The 10,000-nt window shown below is 54.1% G+C and overlaps 1 protein-coding gene across 1 annotated transcript in view; it reads right to left on the bottom strand.

The window, feature by feature from the left end:
* LOC110520814 (integrin alpha-10) overlaps window positions 1-10,000 on the bottom strand; it is a 62,779-nt gene that overhangs the window by 44,293 nt on the left and 8,486 nt on the right. Inside the window, exons 2-4 of the mRNA XM_036968013.1 lie at window positions 7,353-7,464; window positions 6,434-6,543; window positions 6,203-6,291 (exon numbers count right to left, since the gene is read on the bottom strand). Coding sequence (XP_036823908.1) covers window positions 6,203-6,291; window positions 6,434-6,543; window positions 7,353-7,464 — 311 coding nt within the window. The remainder of the gene's footprint in view (window positions 1-6,202; window positions 6,292-6,433; window positions 6,544-7,352; window positions 7,465-10,000) is intronic.

Consider the following 10,000-nt stretch of genomic DNA (forward strand, 5'->3'; position numbering starts at 1 on the left):
CAGCAGGCTGAGTGAAGGGGAGGCAGACCCAGATAGAGAAAGAGGGTGGGAGACTGAGAGAGAAGGGGAGGGGGGGTTGCCATACGACAGACCACGTATTCACCCTGCACACCCTAAATGTCAAACAAACAAAGGCAAAGTCTTCTCATGCTTTGTTGATGTCAAAAAAGCTTTTGACTCAATTTTTCATGAGGGTCTGCTATATAAATTGATGGAATGCTGTTTTGGGGGAAAAACATACGACATTATAAAATCCATGTACACAAACAACAAGGGTGCTGTTAAAAGAAGCAATAAAACTGGACTTGTTTAGACTGGTTGAGTATCTGGAGCATCAGCATTTGTGGGTTTGATTACAGGCTCAAAATGGCCAGAAACAAAAACTTGTCTTCTGAAACTCGTCAGTCTATGCTTGTTCTGAGAAATGATGGCTATTCCATGTGATAAATTGCCAAGAAACTGAAGATCTCGTACAACGCTGTTTACTACTCCCTTCACAGAACAGCGCAAACTGTCTCTAACCAGAATAGAAAGAGGAGTGGGAGGCCCCGGTGCACAACTGAGCAAGAGGACAAGTACGTTAGATTGTCTAATTTGAGAAACAGATGCCTCACAAGACCTCAACTGGCAGCCTCCTTAAATAGTACCCGCAAAACACCCGTCTCAAAGTCAACAGTGAAGAGGCGACTCCGGGATGCTGACCTTCAAGGAAAAATTACGCCGATACCCAATAACTCTCAAAATCAATAACTCTCTACAACCACCTAAAAGGAAGTGATTCCCAAACCTTTGATTACAAAGCCACCGCCTACAGAGAGATGTACCTGGAGAAGAGTCCCCTAAGCAAGCTGGTCCTGGGGCTCTGTTCACAAACACAAACACACCCCACAGAGCCCCAGGACAGCAGCGCAATTAGACCCAACCAAATCATGAGAAAACAAAAAGATAATTACTTGATACATTGGAAAGAATCAACAAAAAAACAGAGCAAACTAGAATGCTATTTGGCCCTACACAGAGAGTACACAGTGGCAGAATAACTGACCAATGTGACTGACCCAAACTTAAGGAAAGCTTTGACTATGTACAGACTCAGTGAGCATAGCTTTGCTATTGAGAAAGGCCACCGTAGGCAGACCTGGCTGTCAAGAGAAGACAGGCTATGTGCTCACTGCCCACAAAATGAGGTGGAAACTGAGCTGCACTTCCAAACATCATGCCAAATGTAGGACCATAGAGAGACATATTTGACTCATATTACAGAGACCCACAAAGAATTTGAAAACAACTCAAATTTTGATAAACTTCCATATCTATTGGGTGAAATTGTCACGCCCTGGTCGAAGTATTTTGTGTTTATCTTTATTTATTTGGTCAGGCCAGGGTGTGGCATGGGTTTTTGTATGTGGTGTGTATGTATGGGGATTGTAGCTAGTGGGGTGTTCTAGTTAAATCTATGGCTGTCTGAAGTGGTTCTCAATCAGAGGCAGGTGTTTATCGTTGTCTCTGATTGGGAACCATATTTAGGCAGCCATATTCTTTGAGTTTGTCGTGGGTGATTGTCCTTAGTGTCCTTGTTCATGTCACTGTGTTCGTTTGCACAAGATAGACTGTTTCGGTTTTCACGTTATGTTTATTGTTTTTGTATAGTTCGTGTTTTTGTCTTCATTAAAGATGTATCGAACAAACCACGCTGCATTTTGGTCCGATCCTTGCTACACCTCCTCGTCCGAGGAGGAGATAGAAGAAAGCCGTTACAGAATCACCCACCACACCAGGACCAAGCAGCGTGGTGACAGGCAGCGACAGCAGAAGCAACAAAGAGAGGAATGGACATGGGAGGATGAATTGTTTGGAGAAGGACCCTGGGATCAGCCTGGAGAATATCGCCGCCCCAAAGAAGAACTGGAGGCGGTGAGAGCTGAGAGGCGCTGGTATGAGGAGGCAGCACGGCGACGCGGTGGAAGCCCGGGAGTCAGCCCCAAAAATGTATTGGGGGGGGCTAACAGGGAGTATGGCTACGCCAGGTAGGAGAACTGGGCAGACTCCCTGTGCTTTCCGGGGGGCTAGAGAGACCTGGCAGGCACCGTGTTATGCTGTGGTGCGCACGGTGTCTCCAGTGCGGGTGCATAGCCCGGTGCGGTACATTCCAGCTCCGCGTATCGGCCGGGCTAGAGTGAGCATCGAGCCAAGTGCCATGAAGCCGGCTCTACGCATCTGGTCTCCAGTGCGTCTCCTTGGGCCGGCTTACATGGCACCAGCCTTGCGCTCGGTGTCTCCGGTTCGCCTGCATAGCCCAGTGTGGGCTATTCCACCTCGCCGCACTGGCAGGGCGACCGTGAGCATTCAACCAGGTAAGGTTAGGCAGGCTCGGTGCTCAAGAGCTCCAGTGCGCCTGCACGGTCCGGTCTTTCCAGTACCACCTCCACACCCCAGCCCTCCGGTAGCAGCTCCCCGCACCAGGCTTCCTGTGCGTGTCCTCGGCACAGTACCACCAGTGCCAGCACCACGCATCAGGCCTACAGTGTGCCTCGCCTGTCCAGCGCTGCCAGAGCCTTCCTCCTCTTCAGCGCTGCTGGAGTCTCCCGCCTGTTTAGCGCTGCCAGAGACTTCCGCCTCTACAGCGCTGCCGGAGTCTCCCGCCTGTTCAGAACTGCCAGTCTGCAAGGAGCTGCCAGTCTGCAAGGAGCTGCCAGTCTGCAAGGAGCTGCCAGTCTGCATAGAGCTGCCAGTCTGCATAGAGCTGCCAGTCTGCATTGAGCTGCCAGTCTGCATTGAGCTGCCAGTCTGCATTGAGCTGCCAGTCTGCAAGGAGCTGCCAGTCTGCAAGGAGCCGCCAGAGCTGCCAGTCTGCAGGATGCCGCCGAAGCTGCCAGTCTGCAAGGAGCCGCCAGAGCTGCCAGTCTGCAAGGAGCCGCCAGAGCTGCCAGTCTGTATGGAGCAGCCAGAGCCGCCAGTCAGCATGAAGCAGCCAGGGCCGCCAGTCAGCATGGAGCAGCCAGGGCCGCCAGTCAGCATGGAGCAGCCAGAGCCGCCAGTCAGCATGGAGCAGCCAGAGTCGCCAGTCAGCATGGAGCAGCCAGTCAGCATGGAGCAGCCAGAGCAGCCAGTCAGCATGGAGCAGCCAGAACTGCCAGTCAGCATGGAGCAGCCAGTCAGCATGGAGCAGCCAGTCAGCATGGAGCAGCCAGAGCAGCCAGTCTGCATGGAGCAGCCAGAGCTGCCAGTCAGCATGGAGCAGCCAGTCAGCATGGAGCAGCCAGAGCAGCCAGTCTGCATGGAGCAGCCAGAGCTGCCAGTCAGCATGGAGCAGCCAGTCAGCATGGAGCAGCCAGAACTGCCAGTCAGCCAGACTCTTCCAGATCTGCCAGTCAGCCAGACTCTTCCAGATCTGCCAGTCAACCAGACTCTTCCAGATCTGCCAGTCAACCAGACTCTTCCAGATCTGCCAGTCAACCAGACTCTTCCAGATCTGCCAGTCAACCAGACTCTTCCAGCTCCGCCAGTCAGCCGGGATCTGCCAGAACTGCCAGTCGGCCAGGATCCGCCAGTCGGCCAGGATCCGCCAGTCGGCCAGGATCTGCCAGATCCGCCAGTCAGCCAGGATCTGCCAGTCAGCCAGGATCTGCCAGTCACCCAGGATCTGCCAGTCACCCAGGATCTGCCGAAACCACCAGCCAGCCAGGATCTGGTAGATTCATCAACCTGCCTGAGCTTCCTCTCACTCCTGAGCTTCCTCTCACTCCCGAGCTTCCTCTCACTCCCGAGCTTCCCCTCAGTCCCGAGCTGCCTCAGTCCCGAGCTGCCCCTCAGTCCCGATCTGCTCCTCAGTCCAGTGGGGTTCTGGGTGAGGACTACTAGGCCATGGTCGGCGGCGAGGGTGGACTATCCAGGGACGCGAGGAGGAGGGACTAAGACTTTGATAGAGTGGGGTCCACGTCCCGCGCCGGAGCCGCCACCATGGACAGACGCCCACCCGGACCCTCCCTATTGTTTTGAGGTGCGTTCGGGAGTCCGCACCTTAGGGGGGGGGGGGTTCTGTCACGCCCTGGTCGAAGTATTTTGTGTTTATCTTTATTTATTTGGTCAGGCCAGGGTGTGGCATGGGTTTTTGTATGTGGTGTGTATGTATGGGGATTGTAGCTAGTGGGGTGTTCTGGGTAAGTCTATGGCTGTCTGAAGTGGTTCTCAATCAGAGGCAGGTGTTTATCGTTGTCTCTGATTGGGAACCATATTTAGGCAGCCATATTCTTTGAGTTTGTCGTGGGTGATTGTCCTTAGTGTCCTTGTTCATGTCACTGTGTTTCGGTTTTCACGTTATGTTTATTGTTTTTGTATAGTTCGTGTTTTTGTCTTGTGTTTTTGTCTAAAGATGTATCGAACAAACCACGCTGCATTTTGGTCCGATCCTTGCTACACCTCCTCGTCCGAGGAGGAGATAGAAGAAAGCCGTTACAGAAATACCTCAGTGTGCCATCACAGCAGAAAGATGTGTGACCTGTTGCCACAAGAAAAGGGCAACCAATGAAAAACAAACACCATAGTAAATACAACTCATATTTAAGTTGATTTATTTTCCCTTTTGTACTTTGACTATTTGCCCATCGCTACAACACGGTATATAGTCATTGGAACTTTTGTGAGTGTAATTTTTTATTGTTTATTTCACTTTTGTTTATTATATATTTCACTTGATTTGGCAATGTAAACATATGTTTCCCATTTCTTTGAAATTAAATTTAATTGAGGAGGGGCTGAGACAAAAGGGGGGGACTGAGAGAGAGGGGGGACTGAGAAAGAGAGAGAAAAAAGAGAGAGGGGGGGAACTGAGAGCGAAAGAGAGAGAGAAAGAGAAAGGGGGAACTGAGAGCGAGAGAGAGAGAGAGAAAAAGAAAGAGAGAGAAAGACAGAGAACCAGAGAGAGAGAGACGGGGGCCTGAGAGAGAAAGAGAGAGTCAGAGAGAGAAGGGAGACTGAGAGAGAGAAATAGAGAGAGATGTGGGGAGAGCGAGAGAATGAAAGAGAGATGAGGAGAAGAATTGGGTATAAGCGAGGGGGGGTATGTCATGGAAAAGCATATAATTGTGGTTTGAGAACAGATGAAATGAAAGAGAGGGAGAAGAGAGAGAGCGTGAGGGATGGGGTGAAGAAGTTGTTGACATGGTGACAGTTTTCATGAGTATTGTAGCAGTGCTGGAACGCACCAGACCAATAAAGCCATTTAATCCCAATTGTAGTGAATGAGGTGAGGCAGAACAGTCACATAACAATATTGATGTCTTCAAAGCATACTATTTATTTGGCTTTAAAACCAAAGAGTGAAGGAGGGAGGGAGGAGAGCTAGGATAAAAGGAACAACATTCATACACACTAGGAGACAAAATAAAAATGAAAAGAGTGAAGGAGGGAGGGAGGAGAGAGAAAACATGACCCTGTCATTACCAAAGGCCCCAGCACAGCGCCAGTACAGACACAGAGACAGAGAGAGACAGAGGGAGGGATGGTGAGCGAGGGATGAGAGAAAGGAAAGAAGGAGAGGAGGGCGAGAGCTGCTATGGCTTTTGGTAGGCCTGTCATTACAAAGGGCCGGAGCTGCATTCCGATCCTGTTTTAGACCCTACCACAGGGGTTCAAATACACACACGCGCAAAAACAGGGTGCGCTGGCCCTGGCATTAGTGAACTGTGTTTGACTCTGCACCTAGAGTAGCTGCAAACTGCTGGCAGACACACACACACACAGGAGTGGCTGCTTGCTGGCACAGCCACCCAGTAATTCCTCTGTAACCATAGAGATCTGGAGATACCTGGATCAGAAGACTCTGCTTGGACAACGTGGCCCAGTGTGTGTGTGTGTGTGTGTGTGTGTGTGTGTGTATGTGTGCGCTTGAATGTATGGTAAGAAAAGCTGCCCTATAATGAGGGGGGATTCTGAACACACACATGACATGGCATCTAATGTTAATTCCTTCTAAACATGGCCAACCCCAGCTGACTCTTGAAAAGTCCATACCAAACAAACACACCACCTCCTCCTCTCACCCCCACCACATCCCTCCAGGACTGACTCAGTTCCTACAGCCATATGTAACCCAGTATCAAACACATGTTGTCTGCAAGACTCAAGACCATGTTAGCCCACTGTCTCAATCAATTCATCAATCAATCAGTCAACCAGTCAGCCAATGGGACAGAGAACGTACCAGGAATCCATCAGGTGAGTCTGGACTGAGGGTCATTCCTAGATGAGAGTTCTTCAGGTTTCTAGATACATTCTGTAACGTGCTCTCACCTGAGACAGAGAGGGAGGAGAGAGATGGTTAATGACATTACCTAGAGGCTGAGCTATGGTCAGTTTAGTGTTTCTCCTCCTAATGGTTAAGATTAGGATCAGCGGAGGGTAAGCTGATCCTAGATCTGTAGTTGTCTCTCACCTAGGTTGGTTTTGGTGCAGTTGGAGCTCCTCTCCTCTCCCACGATGCATTTGTACACGTCTCCTCTCCTGGTATTGGAAGGTCCATCCCAAGGAGCACCAACCAGCATCCTGCATCACAATCACACACACAGCCAATCAGGTTGTGAGGATTTTATCAATGCATCCTACTACAGATACACTAATTGATAGCCTGGAGGACGGCAGGTAGCCTGGAGGACGGCAGGTAGCCTGGAGGACGGCAGGTAGCCTGGAAGGCGGCAAGTAGCCTGGAGGGTGGCAGGTAGCCTGGAGGGTGGCAGGTAGCCTGGAGGGTGGCAGGTAGCCTGGAGGACGGCAGGTAGCCTGGAGGACGGCAGGTAGCCTGGAGGGCGGCAGGTAGCCTGGAGGACGGCGGAGGACGGCTGAGGGCGGCGGGTAGCCTGGAGGGCGGCAGGTAGCCTGGAGGACGGCAGGTAGCCTGGAGGGCGGCAGGTAGCCTGGAGGACGGCAGGTAGCCTGGAGGACGGCAGGTAGCCTGGAGGGCGGCAGGTAGCCTTGAGGGCGGCAGGTAGCCTGGAGGACGGCGGAGGACGGCGGGTAGCCTGGAGGACGGCAGGTAGCCTGGAGGGTGGCAGGTAGCCTGGAGGACGGCAGGTAGCCTGGAGGACGGCGGGTAGCCTGGAGGGCGGCAGGTAGCCTGGAGGACGGCAGGTAGCCTGGAGGACGGCAGGTAGCCTGGAGGGCGGCAGGTAGCCTGGAGGGCGGCAGGTAGCCTGCCATTGAACAAGGCAGTGAACCCTAATCGCTCCAGGGTCGCCATTAATAACCTGTACACTCATACAGGTTACCCACTTGTACATGCAGTGAAACAGGACAAATATAAGCACCCCCTTTTTGACCTTTGACAAACACACACACATACAGAAGTTGGTACTCACGATTTGTCCCCCGCATTGTCATGCTGTAGCACAGAGAAACCAAATAGGGCCTCCTCTGGACCGGTGTAGATACGAGGCCGCTTAACATCGATGTTGAAACACTCACACAACCCTGAGGGAACATTACAACAGAGAGAAGGTTATAGAAAGGGGTTGTGAGGAGAGAGGAGCTTGGGTTGTGAGGAGAGAGGGACTGGGGTTGTGAGGAGAGAGGGGCTGGGGTTGTGAGGAGAGAGGGGCTGGGGTTGTGAGGAGAGAGGGACTGGGGATGTGAGGAGAGAGGGACTGGGGTTGTGAGGAAAGAGGGGATGGGGTTGTGAGGAGAGAGGGACTGGGGTTGTGAGGAGAGAGGGACTGGGGATGAGAGGAGAGAGGGGCTTGGGTTGTGAGGAGAGAGGGGCTGGGGTTGTGAGGAGAGAGGGACTGGGGTTGTGAGGAGAGAGGGACTGGGGATGTGAGGAGAGAGGGGCTTGGGTTGTGAGGAGAGAGGGACTGGGGTTGTGAGGAGAGAGGGACTGGGGTTTAGAGGAGAGAGGGGCTGGGGTTGTGAGGAGAGAGGGGCTGGGGTTGTGAGGAGAGAGGGGTTGGGGTTGTGAGGAGAGAGGGGGGTTGTGAGGAGAGAGGGGGGTTGTGAGGAGAGAGGGACTGGGGTTTAGAGGAGAGAGGGGTTGGGGTTGTGAGGAGAGAGGGACTGGGGTTGTGAGGAGAGAGGGACTGGGGTTGTGAGGAGAGAGGGGCTGGGGTTGTGAGGAGAGAGGGGCTGGGGTTGTGAGGAGAGAGGGGCTGGGGTTGTGAGTAGAGAGGGACTGGGGTTGTGAGGGGAGAGGGGCTGGGGTTGTGAGGAGAGAGGGACTGGGGTTGTGAGGAGAGAGGGGCTGGGGTTGTGGGGAGAGAGGGGCTGGGATTGTGTGGAGAGAGGGGCTGGGGTTTTGAGGAAAGAGGGGCTGGGGTTGTGAGGAGAGAGGGGCTGGGGATGTGAGGAGAAAGGGGCTGGGGTTGAGAGGAGAGGGGAGAGAGGGGCTGGGGTTGAGAGGAGAGGGGAGAGAGAGGGGATGGGGTTGTGAGGAGAGAGGGACTGGGGTTGTGAGGAGAGAGGGACTGGGGTTTAGAGGAGAGAGGGTCTGGGGTTGTGAGGAGAGAGGGACTGGGGTTGTGAGGAGAGAGGGGCTAGGGTTGTGAGGAGAGAGGGACTGGGGTTGTGAGGAGAGAGGGGCTGGGGTTGTGAGGAGAGAGGAGAGAGGGACTGGGGTTGTGAGGAGAGAGGGACTGGGGTTGTGAGGAGAGAGGGGCTGGGGTTGTGGGGAGAGAGGGGCTGGGGTTTAGAGGAGAGAGGGGCTGGGGTTGTGAGGAGAGAGGAGAGAGGGGCTGGGGTTGTGAGGAGAGAGGAGAGAGGGACTGGGGTTGTGAGGAGAGAGGGGCTGGGGTTGTGAGGAGAGAGGGACTGGGGTTGTGAGGAGAGAGGGGCTGGGGTTGTGAGGAGAGAGGGGCTGGGGTTGTGAGGAGAGAGGGGCTGGGGTTGAGAGGAGAGAGGGGCTGGGGTTGTGAGGAGAGAGGAGAGAGGGGCTGGGGTTGTGAGGAGAGAGGGGCTGGGGTTTAGAGGAGAGAGCGGCTGGGGCTGTGAGGAGAGAGGGGCTGAGGTTGTGAGGAGAGAGGGGCTGGGGTTGTGAGGAGAGGGGGGCTGGGGTTGTAAGGAGAGAGGGGCTGGGGTTGTGAGGAGAGAGGGGCTGGGGTTGAGAGGAGAGAGGGGCTGGGGTTGAGAGGAGAGAGGGGCTGAGGTTGAGAGGAAAGAGGGGCTGGGGTTGTGAGGAGAGAGGAGAGAGGGGCTGGGGTTGTGAGGAGAGAGGGCCTGGGGTTGAGAGGAGAGAGGAGAGAGGGGCTGGGGTTGTGAGGAGAGAGGAGAGAGGGGCTGGGGTTGTGAGGAGAGAGGAGAGAGGGGCTGGGTTTGAGAGGAGAGAGGAGAGAGGGGCTGGGGTTGTGAGGAGAGAGGAGAGAGGGGCTGGGGTTTAGAGGAGAGAGGGGCTGGGGTTTAGAGGAGAGAGGGGCTGGGGTTTAGAGGAGAGATGGGCTGGGGTTGTGAGGAGAGAGGAGAGAGGGGCTGGGGTTGTGAGGAGAGAGGAGAGAGGGGCTGGGGTTGAGAGGAGAGAGGAGAGAGGGGCTGGGGTTGTGAGGAGAGAGGAGAGAGGGGCTGGGGTTGTGAGGAGAGAGGAGAGAGGGGCTGGGGTTGTGAGGAGAGAGGAGAGAGGGGCTGGGGTTGAGAGGAGAGAGGAAAGAGGGGCTGGGGTTGTGAGGAGAGAGGGGCTGGGGTTGAGAGGAGAGAGGGGCGTTGTAAGGAGGGAGGGGTTGTGGGGTGAGAGAGGCTGGGGTTGAGAGGGGGTTGTGGGGAGAGAGGGGGTTAGAAAGAGGGGGTTTGGGGTGAGGGAAATGAAGAGAGTGAAAGAGAGAGGGAGCGAGAGAGTTTACATTTGCTTTGGCAATGTAAACATATGTTTCCTATTCCAATGAAGCCCTTAAATTGAATTGAATTGAGAAGAAGAAGGATAAACAGAGTGACCAAAGATGACCTTTGCGGAAAAAGGGAGTTCAGTCTAGGGGGGGAAAAGAGAGGGAGAAAAGAGGAGGGAGGGAGGGAGGGAGAGAGAGGGGGGGGG

This window comes from Oncorhynchus mykiss, chromosome 3 (genome assembly GCF_013265735.2).
Source record: "Oncorhynchus mykiss isolate Arlee chromosome 3, USDA_OmykA_1.1, whole genome shotgun sequence".
In the NCBI taxonomy this organism is placed as follows: Eukaryota; Metazoa; Chordata; class Actinopteri; order Salmoniformes; family Salmonidae; genus Oncorhynchus; species Oncorhynchus mykiss.